At 39.7% G+C, this 23,665-nt stretch overlaps 1 protein-coding gene across 1 annotated transcript in view; it reads right to left on the bottom strand.

Moving 5' to 3' along the window:
• Positions 1-23,665, bottom strand: part of dnah5 (dynein, axonemal, heavy chain 5) — a 337,850-nt gene that overhangs the window by 165,211 nt on the left and 148,974 nt on the right. The window contains exons 33-40 of the mRNA XM_043689617.1: positions 21,761-21,973; positions 21,026-21,250; positions 19,344-19,516; positions 11,519-11,697; positions 10,077-10,264; positions 7,831-8,025; positions 5,249-5,383; positions 4,473-4,580 (exon numbers count right to left, since the gene is read on the bottom strand). Of these exons, the coding sequence (XP_043545552.1) occupies positions 4,473-4,580; positions 5,249-5,383; positions 7,831-8,025; positions 10,077-10,264; positions 11,519-11,697; positions 19,344-19,516; positions 21,026-21,250; positions 21,761-21,973 (1,416 nt within the window). The remainder of the gene's footprint in view (positions 1-4,472; positions 4,581-5,248; positions 5,384-7,830; positions 8,026-10,076; positions 10,265-11,518; positions 11,698-19,343; positions 19,517-21,025; positions 21,251-21,760; positions 21,974-23,665) is intronic.

Genomic DNA, 23,665 nt, shown 5'->3' with positions numbered 1-23,665 from the left:
TAATAACATAGTGATTACAATCCGAGTCATGGGCAAACTGGAATCAGCTAATTAAAGTGAGATAGTTAAATGTATGGTTCAAAGATTGGCGTGAGTGAAATGTTTTTTAGTTCATGGGCACTGGCACCAGCACTGGCATGGAAGGGAGCTGTTCCATTCGGATGGCTATCACTTGAACTGTGCTGGGACCAGTGTCCCGGCTATTCCAAATGGCTAGGGAGCTTTGGACTAAATAGGGAGCAGTAGGTTGTGAGGTCACTGGAAAGGGAATAGGTAAAAAACTGCTTAAAATGCACAAGGATATATATGGCAGCATTACAGATCAACTAAGAAGATAATGATACCCAGACCAGGGCAGGAAGGGAAAGTGTGCAGAAATAACAAAAAAAGTCAGCAAATATTGTCAAAGAGGGAAAAATGGCAAAATGGCAATATTTATGGCTCTTTATTTAAATGTACAAAGTACTTGGAACAAAATAAATGAATTAACAATGCAAATAGAGGTTAATGGGCACTGTCTTATAGCCATTATGGAGGCTGGGCAATTAATAATGGGGAACAAGGAGGTGCCAGAGGAGTTGAATACATGCTTTACATTAGGCTTCATAGCATTCATACATTCTAAAACTATTAAACAACCAGGTTTCCGATGAGGGTCGAGCAGTGGATGTTGTTTACATGGACTTGGGTAAGGCTTTCGACAAGGTCCTCATGGTAGAGCCATCCAGAAGATTACGATGCATGGGATCCATGGTGACTTGGCTGTGTGGAGTCAGAATTTGCTTCCCCATGAAAGACAGAGGGTAGTAGTGGAAAGGTGTTTTTCTGGTCGGGGATCTGTGACTAGTGGTGTTCTTCAGGCATCCGTACAGGACCTCTGCTGTTTGTGTGGATATATATAAATGACTAAGATGAAAATGTAGATAAGTTAATAAGTTTGCAGATGATACTAAGACCGGTGGAGTTGTGGATATTGCAGAAGGTTGTGCAAGGATACAGCAAGATATAGATCAGTTGCGGATATGGGTGAAGAAATGGCAGATGGAGTTTAATCCAGATAAGTGTGAGGTGCTGCACTTTGGGAGATCTTGTGTTAAGGAAAAGTTAATGGAATGACTCTGAATAGCATTGATATGCAGAAAGATTTTGGGGTTCACGTACATAGCTCCCTAAAAGTGGCCACATACGTAGATAGGGTGGTAAAGAAGGTGTATGGCATGCTAGCCTTTATTGGTCAAGGAACTGAGTACAAGAGTCAGGATGTCACATTACAGCTTTATAAGACTTTGGTTAGGCCACACTTACAGTATTGTGGTCATGATTCGGAGATGCCGGTGTTGGACTGGGGTGTACAAAGTTAAAAATCACACACCACCAGGTTATAGTCCAACAGGTTTAATTGGAAGCACACTAGCTTTCGGAGCGACGCTCCTTCATCAGGTGATTGTGGAGGGCTCGATCGTAACACAGAATTTATAGCAAAAATTTGCAGTGTGATGTAACTGAAATTATACATTGAAAAAACACATGAACCCCCTCACAGACTTAAGACACTCTGCACTCACTACACACACACACACATTCTCACTCACAACCCCCATCCAGACACACACACAGACAGACAAAGACCCACATGCACACATATATTTTGTGGGGTGAATTTATACTTGCAGAGTTACATTGTACTTTGCACAAAAACTGCATGCATTCATGTAGAACTCTGATATCTCACTTCTTAGATTCGAATCAATCTAATCATCATGGCATAAACAGAGAACACAGGGGGCAAACACCTTCAATATATTGTCTAGCTATCACCATTGTTAACAGCTAACCCGAGAATGCAACTTTAAAAGAAGGTTTTGTGATTTACACATGAAAGAAGTGAAACTATCACTGTATTCTAACAGATGAAAGGCTTAACAGACAATCAATTTTTCAATGTATAATTTCAGTTACATCACACTGTAAATTTTTGCTATAAATTCTGTGTTACGATCGAGCCCTCCACAATCACCTGATGAAGGAGCGTCGCTCTGAAAGCTAGTGTGCTTCCAATTAAACCTGTTGGACTATAACCTGGTGTTGTGTGATTTTTAGTATTGTGGTCAATTCTGGTCACCACATTACAGGAAGGTTGTGGAGGATTTGGAGAAGGTGCAGAAGAGGTTTAGCAGGACGTTGGCTGGATCAGAGGGTACGAGCTATAAGGAGAGGCTAGAAAAACTCGGGTTGTTTTCCTCGGAGCAGCGGAGGCTGAGGGGAGACTTGATAGAAGTATATAAAATTATGGGATGCATAAATAGGGTTGGTGGTCAGAATCTTTTTCTCAAAGTTGAAATATCTATTACTAGGGCGCATGCATTTAAGGTGAGAGAGGGAAAGTTCAAAGGAGATATGAGGGGCAAGTTTTTTTACAGAGAGAGTGGCATGGGTCTGGAATACCCTCCCAGGGGTTGTGGTTGAGGCAGATACCATAAGGGCATTTAAGGGACTTTTAGATAAGCATATGAATATGCAAGGACGGGAGGGATATAGACCAAGGGCAGGCAGAAGGGATTCGTTTTATTTGGCATTATGTTTGGCACAAGGCATTATGTTTGAGCCGAAGTGCCTGTTCTTGTGTTGAACAGTTGAATGTCCTATGTAACCAAGAGTCAAAAGAGGGGGTTGTGAGGTAGGGGGAGGAAGTAAATAAGAAAAGGTACTGGGAAACTAATGGGGCTTAAGGTTAATACATGTGGAGACCTGATGGGATGCATCCCAGGATTTTAAAGGAAGCAGTTGCAGAGATAGTGGATGCATTCTAATAATTCTTAGATTCTGGAAAAGTGCATGATGATTGAAACACTGCCAATGCAACACTTCTACTCAAAACGGGAAGGAAAAGAGGTAACTGGAGACCAGTTAACATCTGTCATTGGGAAAGTGGATGTACTAGCAGAGCATTTTAATATACACACATTTATAACGATAAATAGATTAAGAGTCAGCATAGCTTCATTGAGGGGAAATCTTGCCTGACAAATGTATTAGGATTCTTGAGGAGGTAACAAGCAGGATAGCAGGTAATGGAAAGGCAAATAGAATGTTGGCTTTTATTTAAAAAGGAATGGAGTAAAACAAAGGGAACTCTTGCTAAAACTGTACAAGGCTCTAGTCAGACCACATCTGGACTACTCTAAACCTTTTTGGATCCTTTATCTAAGGAAAACTTTACTAGCATTGTAGGTAGTTCAGAGAACATTCACTCAGCTGATCATTGACATGGAGGGATTTCTTATGAGGAGAAGTTGAATCAGTTGGGCCTGTGGTCATTCTTCAGTTTAGAGGAATGAGAGATACCCTCATCGAAACATATAAGATTTCTCCGTGGCTTGACAGGATAAATGCAGAGTGGTTGTTTCCCCTGACATCGGCAACAACAAAAACAAAAGTTGCTGGAAAAACTCAGCAGGTCTGGCAGCATCAGCGGAGAGAAAGCAGAGTTAACTTTTTGGGTCGAGTAACCCTTTGCTGAATTTCCCCAGAGTGCACAGTCTCAGGGGAAGGGTTCTTCTACTTAAATCAAAAATGAGGCTGAATTTCTTTTCCCAGAGACTTGCGAATCTGTGGAAGTTTTTTGTCACAGAGGGCTGTAGAGATTGGGCCATTTTTTTTATATTCAAGACTGAGGTAGATTTTTCATCAGTAAGAGAATTGAGCATTGTTGAAAAAAAAGGCAGAAAAGTGGAGTTCAGGATTATTCGATCAGTCATGATCTCATGGAATGGCAGAGCAGCCTTGAAGAGCCTTCTTCAGCTCCTACATCTTATGGTTTTACGACAATTGAGAGAGTGCAATGGAAGTTCACCTGACTGAATCCAGTAATGAAGCGTCTGTGTAATGAAGAAACCGTTATGCGGACTGGTCCTGTAATGTTTGGAATTTAGATAAATGAGAGGTGACCTCACAGAAACATTCAGAAATCTTAAATGGATCGACAGAGTATTTGCAAAAAGGACATTTTTCCTGATTGTGGTCTAGAATCAGGGGACACAGTTTCACAATAAAAGACAAGCCATTTAGGATTTAAATGAGGAGGAAGACCTTCACTTAGAAGATGGTGAATCTCCCAGAAGGCTGAGGAATCTTCGATATTAGATTAGTTCATAATGATAGCAAAGGATATGAGGTTAACGTGGGAATACAGCATTGAGATAGATAAGCAGCCATGATCTAGACTGGCTGAGCAAGTTTCAGGATCTATTAAGTCAACAATTATACCAAATATAATAATGATAAATAACATAATAATAACAGATTCTGTTCATTCTCATTCTCTAGTTAGCTTATGCAATTTTGCATTTGTAAGAATGGTGGAATTAGATCACCGTTTTGCCAATTTATAGTTACCATGGTTTGATCAAAACTGTTAAAATTATATTTCATATGTGACATTGACCAAATAGTGAAGTTTATATCTCATTTACTTGTTTGTCTATGGCAGTTTCCAGCTGTGGATACCCTGCTTTGTCCAGGTGAATTCCAGGGAAAAGATCTTCAATTAGACTCAGGAAAAGTGGTTCATCTTCATCAATCTAGGAAAAATGGAATATTTTGACATCGTAATCACATTTGAACAACATTATGAAGTCTTTAACGGTTCAAATTTTAGTTTGAATTTTATATCGTAATGTTTTCAACTCACTACTCAACATAGAAATACTTTCAAAAATACTTCTGGGAAGAAGAAAGAGTAAATTCATTATTTCAAAAGCAAAATATTGCAAATGCTGGAAATCTGGGAAGAGAACAAAAGATTCTGGAAAAACTCAGCAGGTCACACAACATCTTTGGGGAGAGAAACAAAGTTAATGTTTTAAGCCAATGATCCTTCTTCAAAACTCAATCTATTTAGTTACTGTCAGCTTTGCTTCTTGTTCCTGATGAACTGTAAAAATACTGATCACAAAACACTGATCACAAAACACTGATCACAAAACACTGATCACAAAACACTGATCACAAAGCATCATTTTTGCACCACAATGATACCTTTTATTTTTATGGATGAACAAATTTGAAGATATTTAGGTTCACATATTTAAATGTAAGAAAATGTCAATATTTTTCCACATTTTACAATGCTTTTGTCTGACATTTTCAGAAATCAATTAAATTCTGAAAAACACAAACACAGTGAAGGTCAGTTCTGGATTGTGTTGGTTTTTTGTGATGTGCCAAACAGACGGACAATATGACTTACCAGCTTGGAGAGGTTCATATCACGAAGTACACGCATAACAATGGTCGATTCAGAATCATTGGGATTGGCTCGTTTTGCAGCTCCGAGTGTCCGCAGGACTGACAGGATATTTCGTAGGCCAAAATCATAATGCACCTAGTCAGGATACATGGTGAAATCTTTTACTTAGTGTTTGTATTTATGGGTAAATTCACCTGCATTGAACTCAAAGGGGAGCTGCACACATATGGAAGATAAGTCTGAATCAGAACTATAATGCTGTATTAATAATTCCTTAATCTGCAGTTCATTCAGATGCCATTCCCTGCTGGGTGAAGGTGATTAAATAAATAGGCACAGGACCGAGGAACATTTAGCCCTCGTAACCTCCTCCTCCTCCATTCTGTGATGAGACCATGCTCTTTAAGAGATGTGTTCTGTCCTGTTCCTCTTGCAGAGAGATGTTGCCACCCTGTTTTCGAGATGTCTGCTCCATGGTAAATAGTAAATAGTTTTAAATTTGTTTAAAAATTAGACAAAAGAAACATGAGTGGGCAGAGTCAGTGCTCATATGGACCCAGGAGGATTTTTAGTTTTGCTTTCAGTTAGTGAGAAGTTTTCTCCTGGCTGGCTCTGTCTCTCCGCTGTTAGAGTGAGAAATCAGCACGTGAAAATAAAACTGTTTTGTGAAATTGCCTTGCCAAGGGTGTGTTTATGGAATGCTCCCTTCATTGGAACAGTTGATGATTAGTGGTTAAACCATATTATTATCTTGTTAAGTATTTCAATAGAGTTAACATTATGTCAATTCATCCTTTGGTTTGTATTTTCAATGTGCTGTAAAACTAAAGTGCAGTTTGCTTCAAGTCTAGTGGTGGACCAATTGAATGGCATCTGGAACACAACACCTTAAACTTGCCTTGAAATAAATATAAAAGTTAGGGTCTCGACTGTCGCCTTACTATATTTTGTTGGTAGGGTTTGGGGGGGTGGAGGTGGTTCTGCCCGCCATCCTCCCAAATAAAGTTTTCAAAGTACCAGTTTTCTTTTCTTCTATAAGAATCAGGAATATTTGGCGCATTTTTAAAAGGTAGACAGGATTTAACTGATTGGTGCTCTTTTTTCCACAAAACACAAAATGCAAGAGTGAATCAAAAGAAGTATGTCAAACAACAAAAGGATTTTATTGAGTAGAAAGTATGGGTGGAATTTTATGTTGCCCCCAGGATTCAAACCCTTGTGGCAGAAATGCTGGGGGAAGCCAGGCTTCCCCCTCCCCATCTTCTCCAGTTTGCCCAGCAGCAATTTAACAGTCTCTGGACTGTTAGTGAGCCCCAGCTGGGCCATCTGTGCCCTCATCAGGGGAGGAAGTCCTACCAGCAGGCAGAGCTAATCAATCAAATAGCTGGCAGCTCTTTGGTCCGATCAGTGCACCAAGTGCACTGGCCATCATTGTAACTGCATCCAAGTAGGTGTTGGGGAGTAGTGGTGACATCTTTGGGTTAAGGCTGACAGAGCCCTGACAGTGGAGGAAAGGGACCTGGATGGACAGGCCAGAGGTTAGCAGTGAACCACCAAGTAGATGGTAAAGGAGGTATAGCCCCTGCTTGTATGCCCACACATTGGAAATTGCTGCATGCAGTGGAAATGCCACTAGTCTAGTAATCCAGTGCCCGTGCTAATGCTCTGAGGACATGGATTTGAATCCCACCATGGTGAAAAGATGGTGCAATTTATATTCTGCAATGATTTGGAATAAATGGTTTGATAATGGTAACTATGTCATCATTGTCGATTGTTGCAAAAAGCTATCCATTTCACAAATGTCCTTTAATGGAGGAAATGTGCTATCCTTACCTGGTCTGTCCTGCATTGAGAGTGTGGTGCTGGAAAAGCACAGCAGATCTGGCAGCATTTGAGGAGCAGGAGAATCGACATTTTGGGCATAAACCCTTCATCAGGAATTCCTGATTATTCCTGATGAAAAGCTTATGGCCGAAACATCAATTTTCCTGCTTCTCGGATGCTGCCTGACCTGCTGTGCTTTTCCAGCACCAAACTCTCGATTCTGATCTCCAGCATCTGCAGTCCTCACTTCCTCCTGGTCTGTCCTTCATATGACTCCAGGCCCACAGAAATGTGGTAAACTCTTAACTGCCCTCTGAGCAATCAGGACAGACAATGAATGCTTGCCCAGCCAGAGATGCCATCATCCGTTAAACAATTACATTTTCAAAAGCACAGTTGGAATGCTAAAAGCAGGTCACAAATGTACAATAGAAGATACTCCTCCAACATAGAGAGAAAAAAATGACCAATGAATTAGAATACGATATATGCATACTCATAGTACAATGCAATAAACTGTAATATAACCCTTTTATTTGATTAAAGCGGTAATGAACAATTAGATTAGATTAGATTCCCTACAGTGTGGAAACAGGCCCTTAGGCCCAACCAGTCCACACCGACCCTCCGAAGAGTAACTCATCCAGACCCATTTCCCTCCGACAAATGCACCTAACGCTATGGGCGATTTAGCATGTCCAATTCACCTGACCCACACATCAACATTGAGCATGTTAGAATTGCAATGCACAAACCTGTTTAGAGAGCTGTTCCTCACACAATTTGTACAGGGTGAAAAACTTCCTGGCCAGTGTTATGTTGTCAATAAATCCACAACTGGCAAGCTTAACACGAATGATGATCTGACGATCCGGTACCATCATAGCAACAGACCGGAAGTTGATTTTCAGATTCTCAGGTAGCTCTTGACGTCCAGCATACCCAGGGTTCTATCAATTTAGAGACACAGGCTTAAGAGTATTTATTAAAAATCTGATAATTCACCTAGGAGAGACTTTCTACTGAGTATCATTATGACTAAACTGCAAAAACCAGGCAACATATCAATTTGATGATTGACAGCAGAAAAATATGAAGCCCATTGAATATTTAAAGGGGAGAATCCAGCTCAAACTGCTCCCTTCAATCCATGGATATCTGTTGCCTACAGATAAACCTCCAAGGTATTTGCAACCCCCTGTTGGAGATTGTCAGGTATAACTGTTCTGCCATTTGTAGCTATGTCATCAGCTGTCTATTCTCTAAATTTTGTAATTATTTCACTCAATCTCTTTACCTTTCTGCCTCTCTTTCCTTCTTTTTGAAGTTTCTTACAACCCAGCTTTTCCACACTAATGCATTCGTATGCTGTTCACTTTCAAATCTTGTTTTATAGTGTTCTTGCAGAGCCCTTGGGACATGAAAGGTGTTTCTTAAAAACAAGTTGGTGGGATTTTTTAGGTAAAGAGTCTGAAAAGTACTCCAGCGTGGTCTCACTTAGGATCAATACAATTGCACTAAGACTTCTTGATTTTTCTAATTCAAGTTATTTGTACTAAAGGCTAACATAATAGGTTTTCTCAACTGCTTGCTGTGTATGCATGTTTTCATTGTCATTCACTTACAAGGACACCTGGATCCCTTTGAATGTCAATGCGTCCCACTTGCATAACATTTAAAAATGTTTCCTATTTTATTTTCCAAAGTGGATAACATCAACCCCTCCGCATTATTTATATCTGCCATATTTTTTCCACTCACTTAATCTATCAATACCCTTTCACAGCCATTTTTCAGCCTCCTCCCATCCGTATCTCATCAGCCGAGAAAGCTTACACACAGTGTCCTTATCCAAGTCATTTTATTTACATCGCCAACCCTATTTATGTAATTACATCAATCATGGTAAGAAATCCAGGTGTGCAATGCTGACCTCCTCTGCCACCTTCAGCCATACCGTTTTTGTTTCAGTGGTAAACTTCATTCTACCATCAGTTGAGAACAGCAATGCCCTGTTGGCTCTTACAGTCTCCATCTTCACATATACTAAAGCAATACACTCTTTACATACTGGTTCCTGTACCCGTGAATCCATCAAATTCCATTTTGCCATCACTGGTTAAAAATTGGAGACAAAATTGACTTTTGCAGCTATCATTAGGTTAATATGCAGGTTCATTTGACAGTCAGGAAGGCAAATGCAATGTTAGCATTCATTTCAAGAGGACTAAAATACAAGAGCAAGGATGTACTGCTGAGGCTGCGTAAGGCTCTGGTCAGACTACATTTGAACTATGTTGAGTAGTTTTAGGCTCTGTACCTAAGGAAGGTTGCAGGAGATCCAGAGGAAGTTTACAGGAATGATCCCAGAAATGAAAAGCTTATCTTATGAAGAGCAACTGAGGACTCTGGATCTGTACTCAATAGAGATTAGAAGGATGAGGATAGATCTGAATGAAATTTACAGAATACTGAGAGGTCTAGATAGAGTGGAGAAGATGTTTCCACTAGTCAGAGAGACTAGGACCAGAAGGTACTGCCTCAGAGAGAAGTGAATTGCCTTTGGAACCCTGAGATGAAGAGAATTTCTTCAGTCAGAGGGTGGTGAATTTGTTAAACTCACTGCCACAGACAGCTGTAAAGACCAAGTCACGAAGTGTCTTTATATTCATGAATAGGAAAGACATCAAAGATTAGGGACAAGGCACCATGATCGAATGGTGGCGCATATTCAACGGATGAATGACCTAACTCTGCTCCTATATCTTATATTCTTATGCAACCACATTGAAAAATGACTTAGTCAATCTTATTCTTAAATGCTGCAAGTGTTCTTGGAAGTCTGTACAAGGCCAAGTTAGCCCCATACAATATCATGAACATCATATGTGAAGTGGTACTCTAGCTAATTGCGTCAGATATTAAAATGAGCAAGTTATCTTTTCATAAATTGCATTAGCACAGTTTTCTTCCTTTTACATTTTTAATTAACTGGATTTACCATAGTGAGGAAAATTCCAAATTCAGCATTCATTTCTACAGAATCTCCATCTGTGAAGATAAAATTCTTTTTACGTTCCTTTTTGCATGTCAGTACTACAGCAATCTGCTGAGCAGCAACTGAGAGAACTGGTAGATCAATACGATTGAATTCATCAAAGCAACCCCAGGATCCAGATTGTGCTAGGCCTATTAAAGGTAAATAATAAATGATTACATCTTATAACAGTTGTTGAACAAAGCTGACAGACAGTGTAAAAACACTGAGGATATCCACTTCCTTTCATATTAAAAGCTACCTATGACTAATTATCAAAGTGGACATGCAGCAAACATTACATCTCTTAATTCATGAAGATAAATTTACAAATTAATTATAATAGACATAACAAAATTGCTGCAGTTTCCTAAAGGCAAGCTGCAGGCTCCATGAAAATATATGAACTACACGTGTATTAGCACTAATTATTTTGTATCTTCTTCTACACAGAATTAACGTATCAAAAACTGAATGTTTTCAACTTATTTTGCAAAGATTGTTAGAATGTGTATTTGACCATTTGCAATTAGCTACAAAACTTTGTGCTAAAATGCAAGCAGATCGCACATTTTAACATATCAGAAAATGAACCTGAATAAAATGTCAGTTAAAATATGAATTCGGAGCAGTCGCAGGCCACTATTCTGCTATTTGATCATTTTTGTCCTCAACTCCACTTTCCTGCTATCCTAATGTTTTTCACTCCTTACTGCATCTGCATTCATTATCTTTATTATTGAAACCTTCACAAAACAAAACCAAATTAATCCCTAAGTGTAAAGAAAAATATGGGCTTACGCATAAAAAAAAGTAGCTAGGTTGAGTTGCTAAAAAAATGTACATATGACAGATTGAGTTTTGTGCAGGCAATGCTCAAAAACATTCAACTTTGCCACATTTACAAAATAAATATTGTGCAATTTAGTTCTAAAAATACAATACTCAAAAGTGATATACTTAGTGACTGTCACATGGGCATAAAAAAAGTGCATGCCCGTTTTTGGTGTACAATGTTAATCATTTAACTTCTATTAAAAGATCAATACTTTGATCAATACAAACAAAACAAGGTTTCATTGATCACAGAAGGATCACAAGCTTTTGTTGATCACAAAATAAGTTAGTTGCTTGTTAGTGGCCATCTAGTGGGCAATATGAGTAAAGAATGAGCCAAGGCTGATAAGTTATTCACCAGCATTCTTCACCTTGCATAGTGCATGACGCAGGGAGGCAAAGAACTCAATAAGGAGAGAAATGTGTAATAATTTTTGAAAAAGCTAACAGAAAAATAGTTGCATTCCAAATAGTGGCATTTTCTATTGCTGCCTTAAATTCTAGTAGACAAATCTAAGCAAAATCAGTTTAGCAGAGCATGGAAACAATTCTCTGAGTTGAACAGTCACCTTTAAAAATTCTCCCAAGTCCCCTGAAGTCCATTTGATCTGAGCAGTTGAAGACCACCACATACTTCCCAAGGCACCTGCCCATATCTTTGGTAGTTTCCGTCTTGCCTGTCCCTGCGGGCCCAGCAGGAGCTCCTCCCATATTCATTCCAAGTGCCTGAGCTAGAGTAATGTAACATCTGAAATAACCAGAATAATACATGTGGTCATAAACTGTTTCGACAAATAAACATCTTGCTGAATGCTAAGTGTTCAATCTATGAATCAGAGACAAGAATACTATCAAATGAGTGACTTGCCAAATTCTTCTGAGTCAGAAAGTTGTGGGATCCAGCCCACAGCTCATGAAATTATACAAGGCATACTCAAAGTGATTGTATTCCCTCAACAAGTGATTGCATGTGGTTCACAAAACATCATGAGCCCATTTACTTGCTGTTCAAGAATTATATTTATTCTGGATAAATAGCTACAGGTGAACAATAATGAACTATTGACATGTAAATCTATCAGTTAAATCTCTGACTCCCTTATAAAATTTCCCCTATACACACATATAGATAGATTATACATACAAACACAAAAGGCAGGTGTGTGATGGGTAGAAGGAAAGACTGGAAAGGCATTTCAATGGTCAGGGTTTGGAGAGTTGATCCTTTATGCTGGTCAGGACTTGCTGCTCCTCAATTTTCCTTCTCTAAATACTTCCACTTGCATGCAGGAGGTACAGGGTGACTGGTTTACACCTATACCGCCTCTTATTGGTTAAAAGCAATAGGTTACAACAAGTAATCTGGGAAATAGGCATGACTTTCTTCAGGTTTAAGGTGTTTTATTACTGAAGTGGAAAATTCAATTCATCCCTTTTTAAAGGTCCATTGCTTCTGCCTCAACATTCATACCCTCGAGCTGTTCAGCTACCTGGAAGCCAATCACTTCGTCACTGACAGGCAGAAGGCCTTTGTCATTGACAATGGGTCCCCATTCCACAGAACTAACAGCTACTTGTTGCCTGGCAGATCTCCATTCATACACACTCCTTGGCTCCAGCTCATCTACAACTAGACTCCCCTCAGTGCTTGAATGAACAGCACCGTAAATACACTTACAATAAATGTCAGGTAGATTGATTGTTTTAAAAATGAAGTAATCTTTCCGCAATTCTTGGTTTATAAAACACAAACAGTTTTCCGTTTCAGTTCACAATCAAAAGTACAGAAAAATTAAAAGTTACAGTTTTTAAAAGTGGTGCACAATTCCTGACAATGGAACCAGAGATTGGCAATCATTTCACTATTGTGTCACTTGATTCATGCCACTGATGATGGTTATACCCGAAATGTTCACTTCTCCATCTCTTTATGCTGCCTAGCTTGCTGTGTTCTTCTAGCCTCCTGCTTGTCTACTGATGACGGTAGGGAAGTGGACATTATCTACATGGACTTCCATAAGCATTTGACACAGTCCCAAATGGTAGGCTGGTTCAAACACTTAGATCACATGGGATTCATGGTAAATTGGATACAAAATTGGCTTGGTCATAGAATACAGAGGGTAGTGGTGGAGGGTGTTTTTCTGACTGGAGGTCTGTAAACAGGATCAGAACTGGGATCTCTGTTCTTTGTAATTTTTCTAAATGATATATAAATAATTTAGATGAAAATATTGGTGATCTGATTAGTAAGTTTGCAGATGACATGAAAATTGGTAAAATTGTCGATAGTGGAGAAGGTTGTCAAAGGATGCAGCAGGATGTAGTTCAATTGAAAAGTTGGGTAAAGAAATGGCAGATGGAATTTAATCTGGACAAGGGAGAGGTGATGTATTTTGAGAGGTTAAACGCAAGAATAAAGTATATAGTTAATGGGAGCTCCCTTAGGAGCATTGATTTACAGAGGAATCTTGGAGTACAAGTCCATAGCTCCCTGAAAGTGGCAACACAAGTGAATAAAGTTGTAAAGAAGGCAAAGGATGTGTTTGCTTTCATTAATCAGCACTGAGTATAAACATTGGCAAGTCATGTTGCAGGTGTTTTAGACATTAGGCCACATTGAGTATTGTTTGTAGTTCTGGTCCTCACAGTATAGGAAAGACGTGGAGGCCTTCGAGAGGATGCAAAAGAGGTTTATCTGGATGTTGCCTTGACTGGAGGATATTAGCAGAAAGAAGAGATTAGATACAATAGCACCTTTTTCACGAGAGTGTCAGAGGCTGAGGGGGGGGGACCTGATAGAAGTATATAAAACGGAGAGATGCATGGATAGGGTGGTTAGTCGGACTCTATTTCCCAGGTGGAAATGTCAAATACTATGGGCATAGATTTAAGGTAAGATGGGAAAATTTAAGGGAGATATGCAAGGCATGTTTTTAAACAGAGGAAGGTCATTGTCTTGAACTTACTACCAGGGAAGGTGGTAGAAGGAGATACATTAACAAAGTTTAAAAGGCATTTAGACAGACACATGAACAGGCAGGGAATAGAGGCATATGGACAATGCGCAGGAGGATGGGATTAATTTTAAATAGCTTCAAATAGTTTCATGGTCAGCATGGATTGGGGGGGCAGAAGGGCCTGTACTGTTTTATATTCTATGATAACTAACACAGCCAATGACAGGCATAGGTTTTCATAGGAGGATCAGAACCTCACCTGACAGTTTAGAAGTTTTAGATGGGCTATAAAAAGCCATAAACAAGCAAAGCAGCTCCCTCTCATAGCCTGAAATTACATCATGCCCCGTTAGTTCTGACTGAATTGTGTTTCAAATCCTTTATAACCTTCAGCCAACACCAAATCTATCTCCCCCTTCCTCCCGAGCTCTTTGATATATATTGCTCTGGGATATATCTAACATGACCAAGCCATTTACAAACATAATTCAAGATGTCAATACAAACATATCATATCATGGTCCAGTGAAGCTGCCTGCACATTCTCTTCCAGGTTTTCAGTAAATAGTGAGAGGTACTCTTCCTCAGCAGTGACAACAGAAAGAGACCAATGTCTATGTTGGGTTGATGACCTCCAAAGTATGAAGAACAGCTGTTTCACTCTGAATATGGAAAATTTCACGTTCTCTCGGAGCATCCTTTACTTTCTTTATACAGCATTTCATGGGCGTAAATCTGTTTAAGTGGCATAGGTATGTTTCAGTGACGTAGGTCTGTTACAGTAACGTAGGTCTGTCTCAGTGACGTAGGTCTGTTACGGTGACATAGGTCTGTTACGGTGACATAGGTCTGTTACGGTGACGTAGATCTGTTACAGTGAAGGAGGTCTGTCTCAGTGACGTAGGTCTGTTACGGTGACGTAGGTCTGTTACGGTGATGTAGATCTGTTACAGTGACGTAGATCTGTTACAGTGACGTAGATCTGTTACAGTGACGTAGATCTGTTTCAGTGACGTAGGTCTGTTTCAGTGACGTAGGTCTGTTACAGTGACGTAGGTCTGTTACTGTGACGTAGGTCTGTTACTGTGACGTAGGTCTGTTACTGTGACGTAGGTCTGTTTCAGTGACGTAGATCTGTTAGTGACGTAGGTCTGTTTCACTGACGAAGATCTGTTACAGTGACGTAGATCTGTTACTGTGACGTAGGTCTGTTTCAGGGATGTAGGTCTGTTACAGTGACGTAGGTCTGTTACAGTGACGTAGGTCTGTTACAGTGACGTAGATCTGTTACAGTGACGTAGGTCTGTTACAGTGACGCAGATCTGTTACAGTGACGTAGGTCTGTTTCAGTGACGTAGGTCTGTTACAGTGACGTAGGTCTGTTACAGTGACGTAGGTCTGTTACAGTGACGTAGTTCTGTTACAGTGACGTAGATCTGTTACAGTGACGTAGGTCTGTTACAGTGACGTAGATCTGTTACAGTGACGTAGGTCTGTTACAGTGACGTAGTTCTGTTACAGTGACGTAGATCTGTTACAGTGACGTAGGTCTGTTACAGTGACGTAGATCTGTTACAGTGACGTAGGTCTGTTGCAGTGACGTAGATCTGTTACAGTGACGTAGGTCTGTTACAGTGACGTAGATCTGTTACAGTGACGTGACGTAGGTCTGTTACAGTGACGTAGATCTGTTACAGTGACGTAGGTCTGTTTCAATGACGTAGGTCTGTTACAGTGACGTAGTTCGGTTACAGTGACGTAGTTCTGTTACAGTGACGTAGGTCTGTTACAGTGACGTAGGTCTGTTACAGTGACTAGGTCTGTTACAGTGACATAGGTCTGTTACTGTGACGTAGGTCTGTTTCAGTGACGTAGGTCTGTTACAGTGACGAAGGTCTGTTACAGTGACGAAGGTCTGTTACAGTGACGTAGGTCTGTTACTGTAGCTTTGGTCTGTTACAGTGACGTAGGTCTGTTACTGTGACGTAGGTCTGTTTCAGTGACGTAGGTCTGTTACAGTGACGTAGATCTGTTACAGTGACGTAGGTCTGTTTCAGTGACGAAGGTCTGTTACGGTGTCGTAGGTCTGTTTCAGTGACGTAGGTCTGTTACAGTGACGTAGGTCTGTTTCAGTGACGAAGGTCTGTTACGGTGTCGTAGGTCTGTTTCAGTGACGTAGGTCTGTTACAGTGACGTAGGTCTGTTTCAGTGAGGTAGGTCTGTTACAGTGACGTAGATCTGTTACAGTGACGTAGGTCTGTTACAGTGACGTAGGTCTGTTACATGACGTAGATCTGTTACAGTGACGTAGGTCTGTTACAGTGACGTAGGTCTGTTTCAGTGACGTAGGTCTGTTTCAGTGACCTCGGTCTGTTACAGTGACCTCGGTCTGTTACAGTGACTTAAGTCTGTTTCAGTGACGTACGTCTGTTACAGTGACGTCGGTCTGTTACAGTGACGTCGGTCTGTTACAGTGACGTAAGTCTGTTACAGTGACGTAAGTCTGTTACAGTGACCTAAGTCTGTTACGGTGACGTAGGTCTGTTTCAGTGACGTAGGTCTGTTAGTGACGCAAACTGCAACCTCAGTTTGACTCACTCGACATTCATGTGAACAGTACTACTCCTGGCTTTTTGGCTTTTGTTTATCTACACTGACTGCACCCGCCACCTCACCACACTCAAAATGTTCGGCCTTTCCCAATGCAGATTTCCACGCACAGACTCCACACAACTACTGTTTGGCTTTGCTACCTTCCATCCCTATCCCCACACTGACCTCTCGCCCACCAGCCCCATGCCATCTCATTTGTGCTTGTCAGTCCAAGCCTCAATGTGAGCTGTTATTTCTTCAGATCCCTTCCTTTAGGCCACAGAGTTCAACAAAGACCTCAGACTCACCGAAACAAAACCAACTGATGACACCTTCTTTAAATGAATGTGAAATGGGTTCCATAAGATTCCTCCCCATCACTGTATTTATCTTGAGGGTGAAACAATTTCAAAACTATGCTAACATGATGAGGACTCATGAAATGTACATGAAATACAATAATGAATGCAGCCACAGCCTGACCCAACATAATCACGTTGAATTTGAACCCACTGTCACAATTTTCATATTTTGGCTCCTGACAATTGCTGTTTCCTGGCACTAAAGTGTGTGCGTGTGACAGTGTCTTGGAAATATAAAGTGACATGAAAGTGGCAGTTGATAGGATAAAGCACATCATCGAAGAAAAGTTCTTTCAATACTGAGATCAGACAAAGAGGCAGCTGTCTATGAAAGAAGTTTGCCTCACAGGGACCTTTTCTGAGAGAATCCTTTTCCCCTTTACAGATGATTTCCAGTAGTTTGGAGGTCAATTGCTATGATTTAGGTTTTTTACCTTTGATATCTAATCCCCGGCTCTCAATCTTATGCTTGCCTGCTCATGAGGAACTAGAGAAGCAGCAGCAACAACTCCAGCAGCGAGAGCTGGATGTAAACTACAGCATGTATCAAATCCAGTCAATATCTGCTCAATCAGCTCAAACACCAGGAAACTGAAAGACTGTGTTATTGATAGTGTTAGTAAGTGGTGTTGATTCACCGAAAAACTGCACATTGACCTCAGTTAGGATGTACTCGGTTCTTAACCTCATTATAGCCACGATCCAGACATGGACAAAACAAATGAATTTGAAAGGTGAGATGAGAGTGGCAGCCCTTGATACTAAAATGACATGACCAAAGGACCCCAGTTAAATTGAAGTCAATGGAAATCAAGAGGGACAACTTCCCACTGTTTAGAGGTATACTTTTCACAAAGAAAATGGTTGCAGTTTTTGGTCATCAATCATCTTGGATCTCAGTCCTCGGAAATCACTGCCAGAGTTCTTCATGAAAATGCCCTAGACTCAACTCTCTTCAATTGTTTCATCAAAGATCTTGTGGCCATCATAAAGACAGAACTGGGGATGTTCACTGATGATTGGAGTGTTCAGCATCATCTGTGATGCTTCAGATAGTGAAAATGCCTTTATCCATATGCAGCTTAACTTCAACGGCATTACTGCCCACAAAATCCTCCATTATCAAAACCAGAAACTGAATCATATCAGCATATATATACGATGGCTCAAGATCAGGTTAGAGGCTCACTTTTCTGTGGAAAGTACTTTCTCTTCAACATCTGCCCACAGGTACGAGTCAAGAGTTTGATAGAATACTGTCCACTTGGCTGGCTTCAACATCACTCAAGAAGTTCCAACCTTACCAGGACAGAACAGTTCACTTGATTGGCACCCCATCTACTACCTTGAACATTCACTTCTGCCACCACTGGTCACAGTAGCAACAGCATGTATCATCTATGTAATGAAATATGGTAACTCACCAAGACATCTTCAATAACACATTCTAAGACTGTGACCTCTACCATCTAGAAGGACAAAGGTGGATGATGTGTGGGAACAACACTGTATGCAAGTTCTCCTCCAAACCACACATCAATCTGACTTGGGGCTGCATTCACTTGCACTGGATCAGAATGCTGAAAATTCCCTTCCTAACAGCACTGTTATTGTTCAGCACCACCTTCCCAAGGGCATTTAGAGATGGGTAATAATTGGGGCCTATCCCATGAATGAAAAACAAACTCTCAAAGTAATGCCTTGTACCAGAGTCGAGATTAGAGCCATGCACCAGTCATCTCAAGAGAGAGCCTGAGAACCTCCCTGCAAAAAAATAATGAATTCCCCATAGAGTCATAAAGTCATAGAGATGTACAGCATGGAAACGGACCCTTCGGTCCAACCTATCCATGCCGACCAGATCACCACTAAAGTTACTGGATTAGTCACAAAACTACTGAGGATCCAATAGTAATTGGAGATTGGGATTTATGCATGAGTAACTCTCCTTGAATCATTAAAGTCTTTCCTACTTTTGACAAGGCACAATTGGAATGCAGTGTAATGTTCTCTACTCAGTTGGACGAGTGTAGCTCCAACACTGCTCAACAAGTTCCACACCATTCAGGAGAAAGCAGACCACTTGACCAGGACTCCACCCATTGTTTCAAATATTCACACTAAACCCATGCCTGTAAGGTGTGCCATTCACAAAATGTGCTGTGATAAATTGCCAAGGTTAATGAAACACCATTTGCCAAAAATATGAAGGAAAAAGACAATTGAAGCATAGGAACACAACTACCTTTAAGTGTACCTGATAGTCACATGTCAATTGACTTGAAAATATGTCACCATTCTTCATTATCAACAGGTGAAAATGTCTACCCAACATGACTCTGGGAAGGCAGCAATTCAAGAAGACATCTCATCAACACCTTCTCAAGGGTCTTGCCAGCAACACACATCTCCTGAATGAATTAATTTTTTAAAAAACGAAATGAGAAATATTTCAGCATCAGGCTGTTCAATTTCCTCACCTGTCAGTCAGGGGTGTTATGACCAATCTATCCGTACAACCGAGGAATTCATTCTGATATGTGAATCCAACATCTGTAATTTTGATTAACATCTTATCTGAATCCTCACTGAAGTAAAATCTGCATTGCTTGAGCCATTCAAAATCTGTATGAGTTTTGATGTGCAAGCGACACTGCAAGACAAAGTTTTCACATAGTTTCCAGGCCACAAATATATCAACCCAGCTTCCAAAACATCTGCAATACATTGAAAAGAGGAACTAACTAACAATTAATTTCTTGTTGTGCACAGGAGATGCATTAGTACATACACTGCTCCAGATCATCTATAATCTGGATGCTAATTACTACTTGCAAATTGAACGTTAATTACTGCTTGTTCAAACAGTTATTTACAGTGCCCTGCCTTGGGTTATTTCCTTTCAAACCTGCAGCCACTGTTTCAAACATTTTTTTTCACTGTTCTTTCTTATTTCCATACCCAGTTTATAAAAACACAGAAATAGACTTTTAAAGAGTCTTTACAGCTTAACTTGAAGCCAATGTAATTCAGCAAAAAAAAACTAACAGTGAGTAATGAACTGGTGTGAGTTAGGGTTTTGGATGGCATCAACTTAATGTGGCTTGGAAATGGGAAGCTGGCCAGAATGTGCTCAAATGTCATATTTAGAGGGAGTAAAGGCATGGATGGAAGTTGCAGCAACAGGAGAGTAGAGAGTGACACAAATTGTCTTTGCCCCTTTTGCAGTAGTGATCATATTTTTGGCAAATGGTGTTGCATAAACCTTGGCAATTTATCACAGCACATTTTGTGAACAGCATTTTCACATTAGATAGAGATGGAATCAGTGATTTGAGAATAGAATTTGCTTCGAGGATGGAAGGTAATGGTGTTGGTCTGACAATATATTTTCATAACTGTCAAAATCTAAAACTCGCTTGCCGGAAAGGCTGTATATGTTAGCTCAATTTATATTTTTAAGACTGAGACTACTAGGTTATTACGAAGTAAAACCACCTGGGGAGCAGGCGAAGGGCAGGTAAATTAAATTAGGGTAAAGATCATCTATATTCTGACAGAACAATAGAACAGGTTTGAGAGACTGATTTATCTGTTCCCACTTGTATAATATTCCCACAGATGTAACAGGATAAAACTGTATGCAATTTGGAAGTACTACAATGAAAACAACAATCTTTCAAAAAACATCTTCCAATATTTAACCACATCTATCACAATAGTGAAAAATTGGACATTGGAATTATTGAATAATCCTAAGGATGGACTAAACCGACATAGCAGTGGTAAAAAACATACAGCGGTAAGAATGTCTTGCATTCCATCAAATTTTGACTTTATATGTTAAGAATTGTGCCAAGGAGTTCTAACTATTAGTTTATCTCCAAATTTTCTACTATCAATTTCATAACAGCTGTGTCCACTTTTTTTTTTGTTAACCAAATGAAGACATCTTTCAATATTATATTTTGTTTTACCTAAAACAAAACAATATAAATAAGAATATTGTGGGTATCATTGTTACTTTATTGCTTCATCATTGGCAGCATTTCACCAAAGGATATATTAGGTTTCAAACTTTCTTTTCAGAACCTTTCATCACTAAAACAATTTTATAATTCTGTTTTAATAAAAAAGGACGCTACTCATCTTTAATTCTTACCAGGTCGTCAAAGATGTCTCGCTGGTGCACATGGATAGTGATAACAGTCTCATATTTCACACGATCCATAGCACTCAGGTCTTTTGTTGTCATGTCAATGAGAGTGTTCAGCAAGTCTAAAAAAGATTGATTTGTCTTTTGCATGACTTTTCGGTCATATTTGGCATTGGTTAATGCTTCCTCTGAATCTCTTGTCCAGATCATTTGAATTCCAAGCAATCCAACCTGTGAAAGGAAAATTGGAGTTTGATATAATCTGAAATAGAGTACATTTTTCAGAAAACTATTTAATGTTGAACAGATGTGTATAAAGTTCTATAATCTAGCTAAACAATTGCCATGTTTTTGTAAGTTTACTTCAAATTTCATTAAGTCTGACCCATTAGACTGTAATTTTTAGTTTGAGAAAAAACCTTTAGTTCATCACAGATGGAAATCCAGCATAGCTAGCGTCTGAAATTAAACAAGTTTGTAAAGCAACTATATATTAAGAGTTTATCTTACAATATTTCAGACTGTATGTTAATGAAATGATTGTGAAAGAGAAACCGATAATAACCGAAATTCACTGGATCCTCACAATATATAAACGTCCCTAATTGTGTTTTTCAGGATAATTTTAAAGAGACTAAAATAAGGGGAAATTCTAACAAAATCATCTTTTCAAAGGTTCAATGAGCTTGGAATGAATAAATAAATTGAGAATAGATTGCAGACTTTCAATTAGAAAAATACCTGTGCTGGATAATAGTTAAGAAACTCAACCAGTTGGAAGGAAGTGTCCTGAATACTCATAGATGCAGCACGAATGACCAAATGGAGCGATTTCTGAGATTCCACGAGCAAAGCATTTAGCCAGACTTCTACATTTCCTTCTGCCATGACAGGCTTATCTAATTCAATGGTTTCACCCTCTCGTGAAGAAACAGCCAAAATACGGTCGTACAACTGGTAATACAGAGTCACATAAAGTTTAATTAATAATTTAACGACAACTGGTTCCTAGATGATCATGTGTTAATCTCAACTGTTAGAATTAGGATGTTTATCAAAGTGTTTTATTTCAGGACTGTAACTTTAACTTGGGATAAAATGCAGAAATGAAGGGGAGTATATGAGTTGTTCTGAATTCTGCCCAACTTGGTTATCAAAGGCTAAAGGAAGACATGGGTTTGTAAGTAGAAGTAAGGTACAAGATGTTCATACCTGTAGATAAAGGCAAGAATATTTGCAATGACTATAGGTAAACTATTACTCTCGATGAGGTGTTAGGGATGTCAGCTTCTATAACCACAGTTTCCCTTTAAACAATCTATTGAATTCAGAGTTGATGATGATTTGGAGATGCCGGTGTTGGACTGAAATGTACAAAGTTAAAAATCACACAACACCAATTTATAGTTGAACAGGTTTATTTGGAAGCACTAGCTTTTGGAGCACTGCTCCTTCATCAGGTGGTTGTGGATGAACCACCTGATGAGCAAAGATAGATGAAGTTGAGAGTCCTAGAGGACAGCCAATTAACATTTTTATTGGATGCAAGTTCACTATGATTTAAACTATCATGGAGATGAGCTTTCAGAGACAGAGTCCACAACCAGCCAATGTAGTGCTGGCTCATAAGGTGCTCTAAGTTATCCACGAAATTCACACAGTAATGAAATTCTGGAAAATTCTGAGAGAAAGAAAGACAGCGTAGGCCAGTCCTACACCGTGAAAGAGAGAAAATGCTGTTTTTATTATATATCATGTTAAAGGCCGGAGGGAACTCACACTTAGATTGAAAAGATCAAGTATGAGAGGAATTGATTCAGCGAGCTTTGGCTAGAGGAAACAATGCCCAGGGTAACCATCACAGTGAAATTCAGATCAGAAGTTATCCAGCTTGGAGGGCAAAAAGAAAACCATTGGGAACAAGAATTGCCTTTGACTGATTCTGGGAAGATAAAACTAGTAGTGTCAAATGGCTGAGGGCAACTTTCTCTTACAATCTTCCATTCTTCACTTCCACTAAATATACAGCCAGGCTTTCGGGAATCATGTGTTCCGAGGGATGGAAGTATTTGTAACTGTCAGAAATGCCATTCATGTCACAGGTATCATATTTAAAACCTACTGACATCATTTCAGATGCTTCAAGCTCAAAATGGCCTGTCACGCTGTGGCACTCAACCACAACCACAGAAGACATCATCCAGAGGAAAGGAAATCTCCTTCCATGCTTTGACAGAACAAACTTGGAGGTAAGCGTGGATGGGTTAGCGGAGAGGAAATGAACCACCACAGAGGGCCATGACACTCAGATAGGATATCATCATAGAATTCTTAACTGCATACCTAAACACAGCACCATGCAATGTTAGTTGCTGCTTCAAACGTAACCTCGCACTAAGCAGGAGTTGCTTGCCAGATCACTAAGAGAGAGAGAGAGAGAGAGAGTGGGAGAGTTCAAGACAGAAAGAAAGTGAGTGAGCGAGTGATTGATTGTTGTAGGTAGACAGGGAGAATCAGGATGGTATTGGACCTCAAGAAAGAGACTTTGTGAAGTGTCTCAGAGATGGATTCTTAGAACAGCTGGTGCTGGAGCCTACCAGGAAGAAGGCAATTCTGGATCTGGTATTGTGCAACGAACCAGAATTG

Source organism: Chiloscyllium plagiosum, chromosome 5 (assembly GCF_004010195.1).
Source record: "Chiloscyllium plagiosum isolate BGI_BamShark_2017 chromosome 5, ASM401019v2, whole genome shotgun sequence".
In the NCBI taxonomy this organism is placed as follows: domain Eukaryota; kingdom Metazoa; phylum Chordata; class Chondrichthyes; order Orectolobiformes; family Hemiscylliidae; genus Chiloscyllium; species Chiloscyllium plagiosum.
This window is presented reverse-complemented; position numbering and strand designations above follow the sequence as displayed.